The following is a 23,914-nucleotide window of genomic DNA, read 5'->3' on the forward strand; positions in this document are numbered from 1 at the left end:
TTACTTAAATTTTTGCACTTGGAGAATTATTGGTTTTTACAGATGGCTTATAATTACTATTTGGTATTGCAAGAAAGTTTCATGTAAAAAAAGCAATTTATGTCGACCAGATGATCTCAACTCAAACACCCATAATCGTCTGATGCGTCCCATTCTCGTCATAAAAACTGCATTGGCTGTAATTTGCCAATGGCTGCGTGTTTACGACAGCCCAAACAGATGTTATAATCTGCCCAAATTGCTGCGGTGTACATTAGTGGTAACGAATGATTTCCCGAAATTCTTAACGGCCTGTGAAGTGTTTTGTGGAAGACATCTGAATAAGAATGTTTAATTCAAATGAAGAATTCTTTAATCAAAAATTACTACATAACTTACACATAGCATTATTTTATCTTATGCTTAGAGTTTAGAACAACAGGTTAAAATATTGGTACTTGATCTTAATTATAGGTATTGGTCAAAGTCCGATTGATAAAAAAATATCACAATTGAACCTAGTTCATACGGCATTCAACAATAATGATCTCATCACTGCTTTATCACTGTTGTGGTACTTGTGGTCAGTCACCAACACAAACCACTAGCTGTCCACCTCTACTAAGGTCGAAGCAAACGTGATTCTTGAAAGAGGCATTTGTCCCTTACAATTCATGCTTCACCGCTTACAATAACACTACATTACTCGTATTAGAGTTATTGTTCTCATGAAAAGGCAGTTTGAAGCCGCCTGTCGCATTATCGCCGCGCACGCGCCACAAACGACCGCTTGTATGATTTACAACGCCGCAATAAGGGTGCCATTGTTGGCCTGACTTCGGCCGACCATATTACACAATCGGCTCCTTTGACTGCCTTAGGTTATCGCCATTGTACTCCACTATCTCCAATTCAATTCCCCTTAATTCTAACATCTTTATCACAACCTTTATCACAATCAATTCTGTAAAGAAACGGGGTAACTGGCTCGTTTGTGTTAAGGTTAGCGCAATTTGTAGATGGTATTTCACGTTGTTGATATTTGAATTGTGATTATTAACTACCCCATGGCAGGTGGCTTTGTCTATGTCAGTAATATCAGGTGCCCTCATTGCAGTTGTACTTCGTACTATAGATTGCATTACATAAACTAATTAAAGGTTTGTAACGGAACTGTATTAATTGCTACAGGCAGTGATGTAATTGCGTACTTTGTAAATTATATAGGTTTGAAACTGATGTTGATTTCTGCTGTATAGCGTGTATTGGCATCAGTTCTTGCTATGCCATTAGCTGGCATTAATCAACTATTAGATTCACGCCGTCGGAAGTTTGAGCTAAATTTGTTTCGGGTGTGCTTTTGATGGATAACCTAATTTGGTAATTTGCCAACCTGGTTCATTACAGTCTGGAGATCATTACACGACATACCATGGTCTAAAATATCTCTTACAAAACTCATAGGACTTATACCAGTTCGTTTTGAAAGAGTAAACTTTTATTGCATCAATTTTACAACAGCCCTGTTTCCAGTTACGTGAGTTGGACTTTATGTTGCGATCAGATAGCGTGTCGAGCTAAACGGCTCTATTAAACGATGACTCATACTCTCGTACTGCGGCATTATTCCCTACTGCAAATATCTAATGTTTCACTGTAATAATGACAAGGAAAAAATACCGCATTGTAAGAAATTGAATTTATATTATCGATCCAAGCTTTTCATCGCCTGTCACGTCAACTTGAGTTGGCCTTAATTTATCAGGGGATAACAACAAGACTAATAAATTGTATTACTCTTATCTATATGACCGTAATTTATTTTTTAATTATATCTCAGGCACATTACACTTTCCTAACCTTCATAGTTGTTGACCTTCAGACACCGGAACTGCGAGAAATGCACTAAATTTGTCTAGACAGCTAATTAGTTTCTTGTTGATCTTAACAACATATAGGTGGCGTTTTCCAGCAAAGAATCGGTTACTGATTTGTGGACAGGCTCTTGGTCATTAAATTCAGACTACAAACAAACACACTTTTTCTTAACCTCCTGAGACCCAGAAGCAGTTAATTTGTTTTTGGATGTAACCCTTAATAACTCTATGAAAGTTCAGAATACATTCTGAAATATGTATTATATCAAAAGAACTTTTTCTATATTACCTCACCCTTTTGAAGGCCTTCATATGGCTAACGTTGAAGCGGCTAGCCCTGAATGAAATTGTTCTACTATACATTATTCAGCTTGACCGTGGCCACTTGCATGCACGACATCGGTCACGGCAAAAAAAAAACGACGCTCACAAAACGTAACATCAGGGTGAGGTTGCAATATTGCAAATGAATCTTTCCGCGTCGCATTCTACGAATGAGAAAATTGATCAATTACGCTGTCCTGGTGCAACTGCGCCTAAAAGTAGGATTATTCATCGAGACCAACTGGTTATCCTTGTATACTTCACACAACTTTAACCAAGATTGATTAGACAAATTTTATAATCTCTTGTTTACTTTGCTGTGTATTTTAAAATTCCGGACGTTCGGTATAGGTACGATTTACATTAATCTGATAATCTTTGAATTGTCGTTGATTGCAATGCTGACGTCAAAGCATGTATTTTATTACCCGCGTTACGCGAGTCGGGTCACGGCGTTATTTGAATGCGCTACGAGAGATTTTCTTGCGTCAGAAATTAAGAATTTACTTCAATATCCTTTCGACAGACCTTTAAGTTGAATATTTATGATATTTTTATCGACCGAAAACTTTCCAGTGTTTTACTACCGCCAATGTAAGTTTTCCGGTTGTGTCAAATCGAGACCATAATTTTTAACATGAATTAGTGATATTGATGTTAATGTCCTTTGTTGCGAATTCGACTTCCGCAGGCCGGCGACCTCACGCCCTGCCGCAGCAAGCAACCTTCTGTGTTTATCGCTTTTAGAACGTCGATTTACGGAAATTAATGTTTTGGATACAAACTCAGCCGGTTAGGTATTTAGATCATCGACGATGGAGAATTTTCGAAATCAAATTAATGAATAGCAAACAAGTAAATTTTGTGAATCCGTTTGCAAATCTGTTCTAGATGTTTGAGTATAGGGGAGACTAATTTGTAGTACTTTCAATCCGGGACTATGATATAGAATTATTGTATATAATTATCTAGACATCAACCGTCGTATTTTTAGCAAACCATACTTATTTCCTTTGCATGGTACCTACATAGAAAATGAAGTAACGCAGAAATTAACTTAATTTGTGATTATGTATGTATATTCAAGGTTTGTCCTGTTTTTCTAAAAAAACAGCAAACTTACATAAACGCGTGATAGCGTTAGTTAGTCATTATAAACAAACATCCTTAGGCCGTTTTATCAAATCCACCGCAAAGTAAACTAAAATTTTCATAGAACTTGACGCGCTAGACACGTCACTGTATGAGATTAACATCTTTCAATAGTGCAAAGTATACTTCAGTGTTAGGTTTTCATGGAATTGTTGATTTACCTAGTCACGACACGGCACGACATATCACGATTACGTGGCGCTATTTTTAACAGTGCTTATGGTTCTGTTCTAAGTCAATTAAGCCACAGTGAATTAAAAAATAAATCATTTTCACTGACTGCAAGAAGGGTTTACAGTTTCGCCATTAATTTTATCTCTCCAATTTTATGACGTAGTTTCACTAACCTATTAAGACAAGTAGACTTATTACTACATTGGTAAAGCGCCTAACCCAATTAACTGTACTTGTCTATACCACTTTAGTACAAGCATTACTTAGTTTTACCAAAGACTTGTCGCAAGCCGGCAACAACTAATTAGGTGCTTCCTTCATAACAGGTTATTGGCGTCACGGTGGCTGTGTTGGCTAGTCTCAGCGTCTATGACACGGTCCTCATTCATACTTGCGTCCATGCGACATAATTCTAGTTCGTTGACGTGAGAGACGGCTAATTGCCTGCTCTCGCCCACTCGGTGCGTGACTGATTCTTCGCCTTCCTCACGGTCTTCCTCATCTTGATTGGCATCTGTATCGCTACTGTGTCCCGGTCCCGACCAATTGCGAAACTAGACTGATTTATTTATACCAACAACGATAACATCTTCCAATCTCTAAATTGTACTATTTTAATTGAGGCTGAATCATTCCGATGGAGCGAGTCCAACTGATACTTTGTTGACAAGTTCAGTGTCATTTTATTTATTCGTATGGCAAAAATACAATCGTTCATAATATGATATACGAGTATAGTATATTATAGCAGTACGCCCAATTGCTGGATCCATTGGGTGACATTGTTGTCTAGGGTGAACAAGTCCCCGGGGTTGCCCTGGTATTTGGTGAGTGGGCATTCGCGGATAATGTGGTCCATGCTCTGCACCGCAGCCCCGCATTCGCATGCTGGCGACTCTCTCCAGCCACATCTGTGCAGGAACTCACGACTTCTACCCCAACCCGTTCGTAGGCGATTTAACTGGCACCAATTTCGTCTGGGTAGTGAGAAGCCTGCTGGTTTTTCTAGAGGGTCGATGTTTGTCATTAGGTTGGCGGGCAAGTTCTCGTTCCATTCGTGGGCCCATCTCTCATTAACGTCGAAGGAGGTGTTTAAGAGTATCGAGGCAGTCTTATGTGGCGGTTGACGTGAAATCAGCCGGTTGGGTGGAGGGTTCTTGAGATCGTCGTAGGCGGGTAGATTTGGGTTGGCCAGAATCTTCTGAGCTTCTCGGACCAAAGCATGTTGCCTTCTTAAGTGCGGAGGAGCTATGTGGCTCAGCACAGGTAGCCACTCTACGGGGGTGCTCTTGATGGTTCCTGTTATGCATCTCATAGCTTGTCTCAGTTGCACATCCATGAAGTAATGTATGAAATGCTTGCTTGCATTTACCACCCCATTGTTACTGACACTCCCGTTGCCTTGCCACTAACAGAACGTCACCGCTTTGTTACTTCTTCACCCCGCTGAGAATGTACTGCTTCGCTCGGCTCTTGTGATGTAACGATGCAAATAAAATAGGAATAACATTTATTAATCAGTAGGTACACAGATACGCTGTTGTTAGCTGTCGAATAATAGTAGGTATTATAGACTCAATATTTAAGGTGGTATTGACAACACCTGCGGTTGAGGAACTTATTTTTACGTTTTTGGTTGCATAAAAACATCTACCTATATGGTTTTAAATTAACAAACTTGTGCAAACGCACATACCTACGTAGATCTATTTATGATTCGCTTGCTAAAATAACATTTAGTTTACACGAAGCCAAAACACTGTTTTATTTATCCCAAACAATCCCAAATTGCACACGTCTGGCTTCACCTTGAAACATCTTCACTGAATTCGGTCGATATTTTGTAGGTACTCTAACCTAAAACTAAACGCTTTCAAACAGTAGAGATTAGTCCCATTTTAAACCATCGGCTTATCTGCTTCAATCTTCAACGGCTTTTGTGTATAACCTTCTAAATGGGAGCTTATGAAGTACGTGGAGCAGATAAGTCTTGGAGCCGTCGCTAGGGCTGTGGTGACGTGGTGGTGTGTCGGCAGCATCAGCGGGCTGGCGCTGGCGCTCGGCGGCAGCGGCGCGGGCAGCCCCTCGTCTACGGAGCCCCGGGAGCAGACCGCGACGTCCTCTCGCGCCCCCTCGCCGCCCCCCTCCGAGAGGCAGCCCCACACCAGGTAGACGCACTCCGAGCGGCAAACGTTTGGTTTTTCTGGCTGTGGCTGTTTCTTTCTCTCTTCCGACGAAAACGTTGGCATGATTAAGAGTTCAATTAATAGAACGCTTTACTAAAGTTGATTAAAAGCATTTTAACTGCCTTAACACTTTAGAATCATATGCACATGAAATGTCAGAAATAATTGCGAGCTTTTGAGTTGAAATTGCATCAAATATTCTAAAGATCATGCTAACGTTTTCGAGAAGAGAAAATTTGTTGAGGTGTTGGTATTATTTTCATTTATTTGGTTTTAAATGGGCCGTGGTTTGCAATTTATGTGTTGTTCCAATCATGCCGTAACGTTAATTGTCTTTGTGCATGTTTGCCTGCTATATCTGTTTTGTTCTTTATGTTTGGTGGTAGAGCTTATATTTTGTTTTTGTTCTGCAAATTGTATGTCTTATGTCCTTTTTTTTGTCGACTCCGTGGTACGCCATTATCCCAAATGTTGTTTAGGTTTTTTGCTTCGAGACACGTGAGTATTATTTGTAATAGGTACTATAACGATGATCATTACCTGCTTCGAGTCGTCAATAACCAAGATAAAGTGGGCTATACAAGTATACATTAACGTCCGTAAGTTGTAAAGAAGTGCATGTTCAAATACAAACTAAGCGACTAAAGCTGGCTTTAATTAAACGATATAAGTACCATTTCAGTCTTACGTATAGGTATATAAACTTAAAAGCGGGTTAGATTGCAGAATCCCAGTAAATGTACACTTTCATAAGTGACGTCATGCTACAATTTACCCAATCAAGCACTTTATTATTAACGATTAGTCGATTATATAGCTCGATATAGAGAAAGCTGTCTCATTTTACAGTATACACCCCTATTAACCATTATTAGTTCCTGATAACGTCTATTTATTGGAATTAAATGTGCTGTAAATTGTATAATGTACTAAAACTCAAGTTTCTATTACTCTTGTCACTGGCGCGAGAGTTAATAATTGATTTTCCATGATATACTTGTGTAATAAATGTCATTAGACTATTTTACTTTATAACAGGTTTAGCTTTACTAAATATATCCGTCAATAAAAACAGGTATGTACACAACTACACATACCTGCAAAATTCATAAAGTGGGTATGTACTTTTGCAGCTCGATGTACATTTTATATTAATGCTATCATTTAAATCATATTGACCATAGCGTACCCTACAATAACAGTTTAATAATTTTAATTTTTGAAGTGAAAACTTCTTTAGCGGCGCTGAGCACTTTTTGGGGTGGGAAAAAATGATAAACTCGAGACAGCGTAACGCGTAAGGCGTCTCTCCTCTCTTTCTACCGCACGGCGAAAATGTATGCCTGAGCCTGCTGTTTCATGTAGGCGGCGCAGGGCGCTTGCGTGACTTTATGTTATGTGTGACGGACAATGTTATTCACCAAAGAACTTTAGTCATAACGTATCATAATCAGGTCAATTATTTAAAACTGGACTTTTATATTAAGCAATAAAGCTCAATGTTCTAATCTTGTACGGGCTGAAATACGAGGATCTCACAGTTACATTCTAACTTTATATCACTCCAATATAATTCGATAAAGCTACATCTTGATGAAATCGCTAATAAAAGTGAACTCTAGTACTGGTGAATAAAACTCAAAATATCATGACCAAATATATTTAGATGCGAGGTCCGCAAGGTAACTTTACAATTTCCATTCGAATTTTAAACAATTAACGCTACAAATTTAAGCTCACTGGCCAGCAATTTCGGAACTAAAGTTTTTCAATAGAAAGGAGTATGGGTCAATTATACATAGTGCTGCAGACATTTTGGACTAGTCATTGAGTTTTCACTTCTGTCGGCACTCCCGGAGTGCAACCCGTTTTTTTTTTTTAAGCCAGCAAAATATAGCAAAGCTATAACATGGTGGAAAGATTTGCTGGCTATGGATGAGGTCTTGGTGGCTCAGATGGCAGAGCACTGGAGTATCGATCCAAGGGTCGTGAGTTCAAGTCTCACCCAAGACAGTAATTTTTCCACTTTTAAATTTATTCTAAGCTTAACAGTTTAATAGTTGCAAGATTAGACTGCAATTATTATCAATTATACGACGGTTATATTCGCACCAACGCTAACAACATCAAAAGCTCATTGCGGTATTTTATATTTACATTACATTAAACACATCGTTTAATTCAACTCATAATTTGACGATGCGCCCGATTAGGTGTCTTACGTCATCGTCCAAGAATAGAATGGCAATGCTGTCAATGTAGATTTGTTGTAATTCCTCTTGTGGGTTGATGACTTCGAATGTAGATGTCACGGCGAGGGTACCGGCGCAATCGCAAGCACGTCAGTAGGCGGTGTTACATTGTCGCGATCATATTAAGCTCTAAAACACTATATTAAAATCACATTATCTTGAAATATTATACCATCTACATACTGCTTTAAATGTTAAGTCATTTCTAATCCTGATAATCCTATCACGACAAGACACGGTGCATGTAGGCGTGATCGATGATATCCAATTATAGAAATAGGTAGTTTAAAGTCCTAAGTAGGAAATGCAATCGGGTTTTACGACGATGCTTAATGTGTCCTTAAAATTTCTCTATGTAACTAGTGATAGTTTAATCCGTATAGGGGTCCTAGGAGGCCCTAAAGGCTAAAGTAACCTTAGTGAAATAATATAAAAAACAAGTGCGAGTCGGACTCGCGTTTCTAGGGTTCCGTACATGAGTCCGACTCACGCTTGACTGCACATTTCTAATAGGTTTTCCTGTCATCTATAGGTAAAGAACTATTTTGTGTATTTTTTTCAAAATTTTAGACCCAGTAGTTTCGGAGATAAATTGGGGGAATGGTCATTTTTTGGCTATTTTCTTAAATAACTTCGAACCTATGTATTCTAAAACTATAAAAAAAACATGTCCATCTTTGGGTCACTAATTTACATATGTGTACCAAATTTCAACTTAATTGGTCCAGTAGTTTCCGAGAAAATAGGCTGTGACAGACGGACAGACAGACAGACGCACGAGTGATCCTATAAGGGTTCCGTTTTTTCCTTTTGAGGTACGGAACCCTAACAATACGAGTTAGGCCTACTAAGGGTCCGCGTCACTTTTAAAATAGGTTGCAAAAACACTGGTATATGAGAAAACATCACGAGCTCTAGAACTTTCGACAACGCAACAATATTTTTTACTCATAGGCCCTAAGTGTGCAAAAACAAAGTCACTTTACATAAGTAATATGATTATTCCATATCAGTAAGACGAACTCGCATTGTATTGAGTACCGTATAATACGTTTGCTATCCACCTACATGTTCACACATTATCTTTTGTCTAGCATCTCTAGAACAGCGTCGAACTGACATTCAAAACAAGACATTTATCACCACTGTCACGTCAATGGTTACACGAGCGCACTCTGTTACCTCATAGAATCCAACACTATTTGTTGCCAAGACATTCGAGGAAAACGTGATATCTGTCAATTATGTACAATAAATCTCTGCCGAGTTCAGCTGGATCTGGTAACGTGAGCAATTACTACGATAATTGCACGCTAAGTGCTCTTGTGGTCTATTGCTTAGGCGCATGTGGTAAAACAACAGCAGCATTTCATATGTTAGCTGTGCAAATAAACATTTCTATTTCTATTTCTAAATAATGCCACTCTCGCGCAGCCGGGTAAAAAGAGATTAAAAAAAACTCATGTAAAGAACTCTAAGGTAATTTTCTATCACTTTTCTAGTTATAGTAAAAAATTATGAAATACTTATATTGCTCACAGCAATGGCAAGACTGATTGTAAGTTGCTACATTACCGATGATTTATTGTGATATGACATGTTCTTATGTAGGCTTTAGAAAATATTACTGTTACTTAGTTTGCGTCGGTAACAATCTTAACTAAAACATACTCCATATCGACTCTAACAAGACAATTGTCGTATTTAACCCATTTAATTTAACACTACTTTAAGTCAGAGAATCTCATAATATCATGAAAATAATAGAAAAAAAAATAGAAATATTCGAATGAATTGTTTCACAACGCAAAAAGCAACTGGTGGTACTTGCACTAATACTTAATAATCAAACGAACTTACCTGTGAAGTTTGATTACAATTATACGAGTATCCAAATCCAAGACAACAATATAATTTACTGAGCAGCAGTACATGGAATCATGCCGTCCTTGTCACACATTTTAGAGATATAATATTTAAAAAACAAGTTCGCACTGTCCCTCTCACTCGCTACGCTATCATCCCCCGCCATCCCACTCCGACACCGCCCCTCAGATACCCGTCATTATTTCAGAGTGAATCTTTTTGTGTTATGTACCGAGACTATTTTATTTTTATTTTCGGGGTTGGGGGGCGGGACTTTGTTGTCTTGGATTTGGATACTCGTATAATTGTAATCAAACTTCACAGGTAAGTTCGTTTGATTATTAATTATACTTCCTATCCAAATCCAAGACAACAATATAATTTACTGAGCAGATGTTCAGAGCCTTGTATCTAAATACAGATGCGAAAATAAAATGAAATATCGATATCAAATCAGTAAGTTACGTATACCATTACATGATATTACTGATTTCAGCTGAAGAGAACAACGGTGTCTCATAAGAGGTACATATTAATTTATACCAAAAAATTGTAATTATGTATCTACCTACAAATGTAATTTTATGTAGATATATATATCATAATAATATTATATGTATTATAATGATGGGCGTCATTAATTAACTTAAATTATTATTCTTAAATTACTTGAATCAATATTCCTTTGTGGTGAAAGTAAAAAACAAAAAAGTAGGTATAAAACTTTCTTTGGTTACATTGTAATACCTATTGGTAAGTTGTTTAAATGTAATTTTGCCATTGCTTATGTACTTAAACCATTACGCCATTGAAAGGTGTGTTCAATCTTTAGTTAGCTCTCAATCAATATTGGACCCATTATATTATTGATATTTCAATTTCATTAAAATACGAGTATACAATGTTTTAATTTTCAAGATTATAATAACTTCAACGGTTGAGGATGTGTGTTTTCTGTCAGACACTATACTTATAAATAAGCCGTTTTGTATCATTTAGATTTTTCCAACCACTCACTGGATGTAATTATTTTATGCGTTATGATTTAACTATGAATGCGTGTCTTTTTAAGTATTGACACTAAAATATAACTTAATGACACTTTGCAATGAATATTCAATACAACAATAAATACCCTCTTCTATACACAGCTTATAAATGTGGGTAAAGGAGATTTTTCTTCATTTCGTTGAAATCAAGTTTCTATACTTTTAGACTAAGTCCGGACAACGACTAGTAGAAAATCCTGTAGGTATTGTTTTGAAACTTATCATTTTTCGAATTTTCAATTATAATTCAGCTTTAAAATATAGATTTATATAGTTGGTCAAACCAATTTGTCAGTCAGTAACAACCAGGAAAACTATACTTATCCTTTTCTTTTGGGTACTAGTACTAGTGTAAGACAAAGATAGTATGATTCTCTCTGTCCTTGATTGAAATGAGACAGTCACATTCTCAAACAATATGTAAATAGCTAAATAATATATATAGAAAGACTACCTTTATTAATAAATAAGTCGTCTTTCTTTACGTATCTTACGTATCTGACCGATGACGACTACACGTGATACAAGTGGTAAGTAAACTTTGGTAGATTGTAGTGTAGGTAGGTGTTAAATTATGATATTATATTTGTGAACGAAATATAAGGCATTTACTTGAAATTTAACTTTCAAGGAGTAACTTATAGTAACATTTTTTAACGTTACAATAAGACTGTGCAGCGTGCACAGAATTCTTGTGATACCTACACAACCAACAATAATTAGAAAAACACAGATAGGAGTTATTTTTAAACACAAGTTCTATTTAATAAATCAGATAGAAATATAAAAATTAGGTGAGTTGACCGTGACGTCACGATGTAAATGTTTTATGTAAATTCCATATTATTAGCAAACCGTTTTGACAGTTCAAAAAAAGTAGGAAAATACCCTATTATAACTGTACAGCAAGACAATATGACAACCTAGAGCATTTAAATTAATGACAATATTACATTTTATTATTGTTTAAGGATATCAATCCTTTATTGCGATTGTCAATCTAGCTATTTAGCGAAAGCGATTCATGTAACAGGTTACAGCATTTAACTCTGGTTGCAAGGTTGTACAATTGTGCATATTGGTTTTCAGCTGAGGTTTCCAGCGTTGATTTCGCGTCGTGGGATGTATGCGTCAACCACGGCGCAGCCCTTGTTAGTTGCGGCGACGACGGTCCCCTGAAGTTTAGAGCCGAGATAACCAGTAATCAAATCGTACTGGATTTGTTACGAGTAGGTAAATTGGGCTCGTTGAGATGGTATATATTTGACTGCAGGTCAAATATTGAATGCAAAATCGTTTAAAGGGTTACATATATCACTTTCCATATATTGTTCACTCGTCATACAGAACCGTTTGTGTACATTTTGTTACCAGGATTTTAGCCTGCATTAATACCAATTAAATTACTTCAACATAACTAAAATCTCCTCTGTATTTCACATACGTAAAGCCACAGTCACATCACTATTAAAGTGGAGTCAACATAAAGATCTGGATACAGACTATGACAAGTACATTACATTGGCATCAACACTGTTACAGTGGAGCAACGTTATATATCTTTGACTCAGTTTACAACGAGCAAAGCGTCTGCAGACCAAACATACCGAAGAGCGTAAAGACCGAAGAACGAAGTGACTGAAGAACGAAGTGATCGAAGAGCGAAGCGGCTGAAGAGCGTAGCATCCGAAGAGCGAAGCGACCGAAGAGCGTAGCATTAGAAGAGCGAAGCGACCGAAGAGCGAAGCGACCGATGAGCCAAATGACCGAAGCAATCGAAGAGCGAGTCAATCATTATTATGTAGTTTTAGATATTACGCAATAATCATCATAAATCTTCAACACAATAAATGTGGAGTAAAGATAGCCTCGTCACTATTAATGCGGGGCAAATTTAACCTCGACGCTGTGAAAGCGGAGCTCTCGACACAATTAATGTGGAGTAAAGATAGCCACGTCACTATTAAAGTGGGGCAAATTTAGCCTCAACGCTGTTAAAGCGGAGTTCTCGACACAATTAATGTGGAGTAAAGATAGCCACGTCACTATTAAAGTGGGGCAAATTTAGCCTCAACGCTGTTAAAGCGGAGCTCTCGACACAATTATTGTGGAGTAATGATGGCCTCTTCACTATTAAAGTGGGGCAAAGTTACCCTCAACGCTGTTAAAGCGGAGTTCTCGACACAATTAATGTGGAGTAAAGATAGCCACTTCACTATTAAAGTGGGGCAAATTTAGCCTCAACGCTGTTAAAGCGGAGCTCTCGACACAATTATTGTGGAGTAATGATGGCCTCTTTACTATTAAAGTGGGGCAAATTTACCCTCAACGCTCTTGAAGCGGAGTTCTCGACACAATTAATGTGGAGTAAAGATAGCCTCTGCACTGTTAAAGTGGGGCAAATATAACCTCAACGCTGTGAAGGCGGAGCTCTCAACACAATGATTGTGGAGTAATGATAGCCTTTTCACTATTAAAGTGGGAGAAATTTTGCTTTTAATCTCGTTTTTAACTAAATATTTATGTGATATGAATTTTAATTTATACGTGTTAATTAATGTGCAATATTATAAACTCTCCTGTTGTCATTGACTTTTATTTGGTAACACGTTTAATACCGAGTACCTACCTGTTTGATGATCATCTTGTTGCATAGTTTACCTAAGCTTGTAAAGTACTCACTCTACTTAAATTACCAAATTCTGAATCCCAGTTGTCATTAGAAGGTTTTACTTATATTTCCGATACGATTTACGCATGGGTTAACGATCCTCGACGCTATTGTACTAGCGCAGTATTATTGTTGGACGTAGTCCATAATATTACACTAATCAAGTACCTATACTCTGTCCATGATTTATTTCATTCTAAAATTACATTGAGTTGATAATGTGCAAGTGTCTAAAAAAAAATTATGTAAGCACATTCATGAGGTTTACACGTACAGAGTAGGTACTATTGTAGAGAGTAACTAATAACTGGCTATGTGATGTTTAGCTTATTATAGCATTGGTACTTAATACTGTCAATCAAGAATGTCTAGTTATCACAAAGCAGGAGATTAACTGATGAGCAAAGGGAGGCGACCACACCGACTGGACCCAAGGCTCGACGATACCGCGATGTGCGATTAAAGTACCTAATCCGTTTTAATCCTTACGATCCATTCACTATGTCGGTATCGAAGCACGCATAGCGCGTGCTGGTTGTATACATCGGTTACTGGCATTAAACACTTTAAACAGTCGCTCAAACTATTCTTCAAGTATCTTGTAGATTGTGTATTTAATGAAATTTTTCATTTTACATATAAATGTAGGTACCTGTAGGTATCTTCATAAGATGGTAATTAAACTTGTTGGTTACAGAATATGTATATTTGCACAAAGACACATTTGCTACTGTTCATAAGCACTTATTACCAATCGGCAAGGATTAATATTGTTACCTATCTTTTTTATTACACGGTAGGGTAGATCGGACATGGTAAGGGCCGTTTTCTTGAAACGATTACGTAGTACGTATAAATACCTAGGTATATAAAGTTTATTCAATTCAGATATGGTTTGTATACTAGTATACAGTATGTAAAATCTGTAGGCGAAAGCATGTCAATATAATATAATAATATAGTGTTCGCATTCGTAAACAATTTACTGAGCGAACATTACATAGTATGAATGTACCATTTTTCATTCAAAACATGAAATGTAAGTAATATCTACATATAACTATAACCTTTGGATTTTGAATTAGTCATATAACTGGGTTAAAGGTCATTTTGTGATTTATTTATAGCTCCGTACTTATTTTATTCTAAAAAGAAGGTAGTTGTAACAATTGATTTCGTACGAACGCAAAGATTACTTACTTAGTTGATTTCTTAGGTAATGAGTTTATCACGCTAAATGAAAATACGAGACTAGACTTGCCGTGCCGAAAAAACATAAATTTTTCGCTCGGGGGTACGGCGGCGGCCGGCAGTACAAATAATGTTTTAATTCTATCATTATTATCATTCAGCGCTCAATAGACATATTAAAATTACTCACCCTAACTTCATCAATCGAAACACACACACAGATATTTAGAGGAACACTATTTTGGCGAAAATACGTGTGACTCGGACTAACACAAAAACATGTAATGACGGGTATCTGAGGGGCGGTGTCGGAGTGGGATGGCGGGGGATGATAGCGTAGCGAGTGAGAGGGACAGTGCGAACTTGTTTTTTAAATATTATATCTCTAAAATGTGTGACAAGGACGGCATGATTCCATGTACTGCTGCTCAGTAAATTATATTGTTGTCTTGGATTTGGATAGGAAGTATAAATATTTTCATTAAGGAAAAAATCACGATCCTCAGCATTGAGCAAGAAATCCATATCAGTTATAGGAGTTTATAATTTTTTTACATATCTTCCAAACTAAGTTAAATTGAACAAAACAGTCTTCTTCTTTATCCTCGCCTTATCCCGTTACGCGGGGTCGGCTTTCCTAATCTTGAGGCGCCAGCGTCACTTTGTTCGCTGATAAACGTCGTCACTGGACAGGTGCAACTCCTTCATGTCTCTCCGGGCATTGAAATTGAACAAAACAATGTTTTTACTAAACTAATAAATACACCGTTCATAGCTTCATGCAAAATACGCGTCCACCTGATGTGTTATTTAGTAGTGTCGCCCAAGTTAATTTGCACGCTCCACTTGCAACCCCTCGAGGGTTAGAGGCTGTTAGTATTAATAACGCGTGTCTACTGGGCAAGCGAGCATACAGGATAAATAAAAAACAACAGCTGGGGGAAATTATTAGACGCAAGTTTTTCTAGCGTGGCGCCAAGGTAACATAGTAAATGTCAATGGATATGCTGGATAACAATAATCAAATATTTTATCAATTCCAACGATGTAAGTCAGGTCAGCCTCTAAATAAGCTATATTATCTAAAGTATTCTGTCCACCTATTAAACGTGGTAGAACTGCTATTACGATAGCTGCAACCCAATTTCAATTGTGAATGCATTCATTTGAATCTACTTTGGTTTTTGAGAGACTTAAAACTGTATTAGCGTCTTGGCTAAAAAGTAGAAACAGTAAGCTGGTTAAAATCGAGATAATTTGGTGGAATATTAAATATATTAAAACAACAATGTCCAATGTCCGACGAACCATTAGCGAATGACGTAGTGAGTGTTGTGTGCAACCCATCATTTGACAATAATGCCATAAATGAAGGTAGTTTCTCTCATTTAGAATGTGTTGAGCACTTTCTAATATCTGTGGCAATTGTATCCAAACTGAATTTATTAGTGTAGATGTAAAACGTTTCCCCCTATAAAGCCCTTACCAACACCCCACTTAACACATGTGCCAGAGAAGCATCTGCCAGGGAGAACTGGCGTAGAATCGTTCGTCGTTCAACGTGACCACGACTGCTCTGTCAAGAGTAATTCGACGGAGAAGAAGAAGGGAGAAAACGTTTCCAAACATATCTTTAAAAAATTGATATGTAATGTCAAATGGGTGACCACATCCTCTTAGCTAAACCTATATAACGATAAAAACACTCTGTCATACTTCCTAACAATTAATAAAATGAGAAGTGTTTCCTCCAACTCTTTGTTTAATTTTTAAATAAATAACCAAATTGATAGGATTCATCCTTAATAAAGATGCAGCAGACTTCCTCCTCCGTGATATAATAATATAAAAGGTAAAACAACAGTAAAATAGAAATGGCCATGACCTCAGCTCGATCGAATAGGTAGTACACATCCATAACACATTGCACATACCAGGAAAGCACACCACGCGATGTCATCATTGTCATCAATGATGTCAACAGTGCTGTTATTATTGAACAAATAAAGTAATTTTAATAACAAAACTTCCGTGAGACAGACATATTAAATATATTAAGAACGGGTCACTCACGTATTTTAAGTCGAAAAACGCTCGACATGTTTCACTCCGTACCGAGGAGTGTCATCAGGAGCTTGCGTTTACGGTGACGGACCGGCGCAGACTGCGGGCCGCAGCTCTCCGCGCCCGATGACTCGGCGCAGGCGCTGGTGGCGGCAGGGGGAGCGTGAAACTACCCTCGTTTATCGCATTATTGTCAAATGATGGGTTGCACACAACACTCACTACGTCATCGTCATTCGCTAATGGTTCGTCCACACTGTCCACCGACGTAGTACCCAAAACAGTTTTCCAGCTTGTAGGCACTGACCAACCACATCCTGATGACACTCCTCGGTACGGAGTGAAACATGTCGAGGGTTTTTCGACTTGAAATACGTGAGTGACCCGTTCTTAATATATTTAAATAAAGTAATGTCATAATTATGACGTACTCGTAACAAGAAGAGAGTGTTGTATGAAAACTTTCCTTCCTAGTTGGTATTTGAAAACCGTTTAGTCAATGAGGATTAATAGGAATCAGTTTATAAAAAGGAAAATGAATGTTGTTTGCTGAGGATTAATTTTGCCATTTTATGGTAAAAAAAACTAGCTTTATGAAGATTAGAACGTACCTAATGCACCTAAAAACGTATAAGGAACGATGTGCATTGTCAATGTTCAACTTGAAATTATATTTTGTTGGTAGAGCCCTTTTAGAAAATTTGCGCAGAGCATTTTTATGCAGGCGTTCCTCAAGTCACTTAAACTATTTTTTTATATTTACCAAGCGGAATTCCAATACTCGTAGATACGCAAACAAACAATTATGTTAACAAGAACAAGGTAGAAGAGCTTAATAAATAACAAAGTGGCAAACAGAATCACTTCCTTGCGCAGGCTCATGCAAATTGCCATTAATACGAGATACCGCACCTTCCGTGTTCAATTATTTTCTGTGAAGGAAATGACTAGCTCAATAACACAATAGGCACAGTAAAGTTACTCTGAGAATCCGATCCGAGTGAGTTACTCCGTGAAGATGGCATGTGCATTTGTGCAACTGTGCCGAAATATCGGGACCTAAATACCTACGTACATGGTAAATACGTATGTGGTACATATTTATACAGTAAAGTATGATTATCTGCTATGGGGCTGTTCATAAATTACGTCATCTATTTTTGCCCCCCCCCCTCCCCTAAAATCATCCAAAAATCCCGTTTCCTCCCCCCAATTGGAAATGACGTAATTTATGAATAGCCCCTATGTTCACCTAATGAATTACTCATCAAAGTAATAATTAATAAACAGTGGTAAAGTCCAAAAGAGATTTCTTTGACGATTGTTACGTCGTACGGAAGCGTGTTATTGCCTGGTCTAAAAAACTGAAACTCAGTGGACAACAGACGTCAAAGGATAAAAAAAGATGTAAGTCCTTAAGAAATTTTCGTAATATATTTATGAGGTGGGTGCAATCCTATTGATTTATTAATAATTTAATATCTTGCGATTGGTTTATTGCAGATATAAATTTCCATATTTTTGCATGGATTTCGCAAAGGTAAATGTCACCATGTTCTATCTGTCAGTGGAACAAGTCTTTCAATTATGTTACTCGGGAGATCCGTTATACTGTGTCAGCAAAGTAGATTAAAAGAACAATTGCTAATTTAAACAATGGAACTAACAACACCATACGATTTGTAACTTTTTTGTTACTCTAATGTTAGCATGTAGGTACATATGGCAACCGTCGTTATCCGTATCTGTATCTCGTTAGTCGTTACCATCATTATAGTTTAGAAGCACCTACGATTAAATTTGTTTTGCATTGCCGTATCATTTGGATTTATTCTAAATGTATTTATGTAGTTTCGGGTAAAATTTGGCAGTATTGGCATGTTAACCGGAAAATCTGGCATATCATCTACCTGCTGCTATATTTTTTTGATTTTGTTATGACAACTGGGTATGATCCGAGTTTTATACCATATTGAACACGAAAGTTTCTTCATAATTTCGGGTACGGTTTGATTACGTTTTTTGATTCAACAAATTGCCATTAAAGTTAATTGTACACATAAGCATGGTCAACCGTTTCCTACCTGACTCCTTATTATTTAACAGCAATTGTCTAGTTTTACAATTTGCGCAGTACCCCCGTAAAGAGGCTCCACGTCGGTCCGTTATTCGCCTAGCAACTGCCAACCGGAGCCGGGTTCGTTGCCCGGCGAAAGCTTCGGTCTCAATATACCGACCTCATAGATCCAACATTCGCAATTCATCATTATGTTGCTGCCAATCACTTGTCCATGGTTAGGTGACACGTTGCCGATGCCGTGGCGTTCGAGAGCGAACTTAACTGGGTGACCTATTGTGCGCCTTACAGTAAGAGTATTTGCAACACCATCTCAGGAGAAAGCCTCGCTCGTTATATTAACGTTTTTTTCGGAGTTTGCATTATCTGAGCAATTTAGTTGACACCAATGTTAAATTTTGATTGATAACCAACCTCCGTTTTTTGTGAAACTGAACTGCTGAAGCGTTTAATCAATTCAATAAATCTTTTCTGTATTTTCACCGCTACAAAACGAGAAGCGGGAAGCATTTCAGTAGCGGCTGAAAATATATTGAAAATTCCAGTTCCATAGATCTTTGCCAATTTTCAAATTCCGGCTGCTGGCACAGAGTTATAATTACAATTATAAGCGCATGTCGCAGCATCTGTCAACTCGTAGTCAAATAGGTAGTACTCGTTAAATGTAGTGAAATATAATCCTGGAAATAACCACATGATTCCGTGAAATTATTCTTAGGGCTACTTCTACAAATAATGAATTTTATGTTTTGACGACGTTAGAGAATCATCAAATTAGCTGCTAAACTATTTTCAAAATAGAACTGTTCGCAATTTATACTCGCATTTCGCCAAGAAAGTTTCTGTTTAACTTGCAAATATATATACATTGTTGTCAAATTTGTGCAATCAATATCAATTTTGGCTTCTGGCATTTCTTTCTTATATACTCAACTTGACTCTTGACTCGACTTGGAGTTCACAATTTATACTCGCATTTCGCCAAGAATGTTTCTGTTTAACTTGCAAATATATACATTTTTGTCAAATTTGTGTACATATATCAATAATCAATATCAATTTTGGCTTCTGGCATTTCTTTCTTATATACTCAACTTGACTCTTGACTCGACTTGGATGCGGTGCAGCGGGATTGGCGGGATCTTGCTCAGCACAGGGAGGATTGGAAAGGGAGAGTATTGGTATTGATGGTAACCAAATGGTCACCCCGGTTTTACTGGTAGAGGTGCCCTTGCCCTTAGCAACAACGCTTACGTCACAGTGAAACTAATCCCTAGTGGTTGTAACCTCAGCTCCGGGATGCGTCCACGCACCCGACCGTACAAGGACTCGGGCTTACGTCATCCACAATGACCATCAACCATCGCGAGCAAATATGCACTTTCTCTACAACATTTAAAGTTAAAAATCCCTTGAGGACATAGCGTTCTAGACGTTTCCAATCATGCTGCAGTCACTTCAATGCACACTTTGGTATACCGCAAGCACCCAGTTCAAATTATTTTCCACGCTGACGTCAACTTTAAGCTTTATATAATATACTAAGCTAAGGAAATCACTACACACACATAATATGCTACCATGTTTTTCTCTACAAAACCAAACTGTCCATGACGACATGAAAGAATGACATCATCTGCCGTCGTCATTTTCAACATTATATGGCATCACAATAAGGTAATGTGCCTTAAATTATATTCTCGGCTTGAATACGAAGATTAAATATCATCACCATCAGAGGGCAATTACGAAAAGTACTTACATGTTTTGATTCAGTTTTGCACAGCAATATCAATGGTATCGTAAAATTATAAATAGGTACCTAAGGATTTGCTACGGATTCTGATATCCATTTATACTTTCCATTACAATTATATCGTTTTATATTAAATATAAACCTCATAATCCGAAAAACTACGACTATGCATATCATACAGTATGAATTATTATTATTTTTGTTTGATAATAGTGTATAATTGTTTATTCAATAACAAAACTTATAAACTATTATCAAAATGAAGTATACACTAAATTATTTAAAACTAATAAAATAAATAAATAAAACTTACCCACCTATATTAAAGTGTCATTCTTTGGAACTTGATAACTATGTAAATAAACCGCCATATTGCAACTGTCAAAAATGATGAATTTACTAGGGACTTTTGTTTACATAGTTTGCAAGTTCCATAGAATGACACTTTAGGTCCCCCAGATCTGTCCCCTACGCAAGGGTGCCCATGAGGCTGGCTACATTCCAACGATGAATAGCTATGCCTATTCTTTGACTTAGGAATGAGCCAGCCCAAGGGTCACCCGTGGTTACAAACAGACTGTTTTTTAGGCCCCGAAAAAGATGTTTCTGTTTTAATCGGTATATTTTCGTCTCATGCTGTTTTAATTCTTTGGCGCTTTTAACACAAACTATGTTGTAAGTTTTGGCAGCGTAAATGTTATTATTATTAATGATGCAAAACATTAAAGACGATAGCATCAGACAGATGGTGCCTGTGTTATTACATTGAAGTTTTAACAAGGCTCTTCAACAGATTAGTTATATTATCAATTTGTCTTCAAAGTATTTTTATTTTTACATACCATTTTGTAAATAAAGGTACGGTCCAAACTTAAACTAAATAAAGACTAAAAATCTATAATTCTATATCTAAAGAGGGCCCCTGGGGCATAGTGCCTAAGATACTGGCAGCATTTCCTCGCTGAATCGCAACGCTTCTCCGTTTATACCATTTTGTTCTCATTATTGATAAAATATATTTAAACTTCAACATTATTTATAGTAGTTATGGAAACAATGACTACTCAATCATTTTGCTTTTCTGGAAATTCCTCGGTAACTTGAGTCACGAATCTCTCTACAATATGACTAAATTCTGTGAAGCGTTTATCTTATACCGTACGTAAATCGCGAACTTGACCCATATCGTACAGATCGCACGACTTCCGATTTTCTCTCGACCAGCCTTGACGTACTCGTATCAAAGTGGCTCAAAGGTCGTGCGGTGCAAAAATACATGCCCCAAACATTCACCGACGATGTATAATATCGTTAAGACGGCACATAATAATTCATCGCTTGTAGCCACATTTATCTCGAGACATTAGTCGTTTTCTGATTCACTCTGAACTGAAGGCCGAAAAGTATTCTTGGATGTTTTATCTAACCACTTAGTATTATAGCCAAATTAATTTTGTAATGGCGATAAAACAATCTGGCGAAAGGTATGACACTAAGATAATGCAGTTGAAATATTTCCAAAAACGCAAATGTGAGCGAAAGATTTTACTGAGTTAAGTAGCTAAGAAGAAGCTTGTGAAGAAAATGTAGTAAAATAGTAGTACAAGTCCCCCAGTAAAATTAAAGCAATAATGTTTGTAGAAACGTTTTTATATTTATTACCTCTCCTTGACAAACTTGATCTAGTTGGCCTTGTCCTAATGAGTAATCTATGTTAACGTTTGTAGGATTTTTCTTGAAAGTACCTTTTTATCTTTGAGCTCAATATGTAGAGCTAGGTATGTGGAGCAATCCTCAAAATAATAAGAGTATTGTGAAACTTTGTTATGGGCAAAAATTTGCAATATTTTATACAAAGTTCTGTATTGCGCAGATTGCCCTGAAAAACTCGATCAGGCCTCCGTCACACGCTCAAGGGCACGCGCTATATGCCTATCGCTCGGCGTATCGTCGACGATACAACCGACAGAGGGCCGCCGAACGCCCGCCTCAGCGCTCGCACCGCATTGCACCGCGCGTTTCCCGCGCTTATGCTTCGAAATGCCGAAACCACGTAATTATTGTGCAGTAGATGGGTGAAAAAGTCAAAAAAACAAAGGGAAAAGCCTATAATAAAAATTCATCTTTTTATGGCGGGCTAAAGGTCCCACCTGAAAGTTTAATAATTATATTGAAGGGTTAAAAAAAATATTTTTAAATAACTTTGACGACGTAATAATTAATCGGCCTGGTAGCACCGTATTACAACTTTTAAAAACCGTTGATTGTCCGTTGCTTTGCTCCTGAATATTTATTAAAATTATTTACGCGATTTAGGATATTTTCAACTACTTATTAAATTTTAATAACAGAGAATTCCGAGAAGTGAAAAAATTATAAATCATTATATTAAAACTAAAACATATTTGATTCGCAACATTCGTTTTATTACAATAATCATCATGGGTAGGGTAGCTACAACCCTAGCGCATTCTTACGATGACGCGTTGACACGTGACTCGAACGGCGGGCAACACAGTCTCGACTCTTTGTGCGCGTAATTATGGTACATTTCTTCTTGTCCTGAGCAGCAGGTATTATTATTAAGGTTCTGTAGGCTATTATAGCGTAGGTATTTTTGCTTTTGTTTGGGAATGAAGTATCTGTTACGTAGTAACTATTTATTAATCTGTGACTCGATCCAGAATAATTTAATAATTTTAAATATTCCTGATATTTAGTAACTTTCACGCGAAGCCACAGGTTACGTAGTGTCATTTCTGGCAGATTTGCGGGACATACGTCGCGTCGTATCGTATATTTCTCCCCGCTTATCCTTTGGGCGGCGGCATTAGAGAAATTATCACCGACTGATATTAATTAACAGATTATTTCACCGTCGTAATAAATATATATCCAACATATTTATTACAAGATCCAACGTCGCATTTTCATTCGTAATCCTGTAAGTTCTTGAGATGTGTTCTTGAAAATACTAAATGAAAGGGTTCGGTTCTTTCACATGATCTTGGACAAAAAAAAATTGGCAACTACACCTGTCCTGTACGGTTCAAGTGCGTCAATGGTTCTGGCATCTGCCATGGTATGAATTCCCTGTTACATTTAGAAAAAAATCAACCATGGAATTTACGATCATACATAAATGTCATTTAATTTATTCTATGGGACACTAAAGGAGACGACATTATTCTACGGCGCGAAAATCGGTGTGGACAAATAAATGCTTACTATCAACCAATGTAAAACCAATTCTCGACAAGCAAGCGATATGCGATAGCTGTAATTTTCTATTCAAC

General features: G+C 37.2%; 1 protein-coding gene across 7 annotated transcripts in view; it reads left to right on the plus strand.

Moving 5' to 3' along the window:
* LOC134790156 (PAX-interacting protein 1-like) overlaps positions 1-23,914 on the plus strand; it is a 173,849-nt gene that overhangs the window by 78,590 nt on the left and 71,345 nt on the right. For 5 of the 7 annotated variants that reach the window (XM_063760961.1, XM_063760962.1, XM_063760964.1 and 2 more), the window contains one exon: positions 5,543-5,674. The exons of the other annotated variants lie outside the window; for them this stretch is intronic. In XM_063760961.1, the coding sequence (XP_063617031.1) occupies positions 5,543-5,674 (132 nt within the window). The remainder of the gene's footprint in view (positions 1-5,542; positions 5,675-23,914) is intronic. 7 annotated transcript variants of the gene reach the window in all.

This window comes from Cydia splendana, chromosome 4 (genome assembly GCF_910591565.1).
Source record: "Cydia splendana chromosome 4, ilCydSple1.2, whole genome shotgun sequence".
Classification (NCBI taxonomy): Eukaryota; Metazoa; Arthropoda; class Insecta; order Lepidoptera; family Tortricidae; genus Cydia; species Cydia splendana.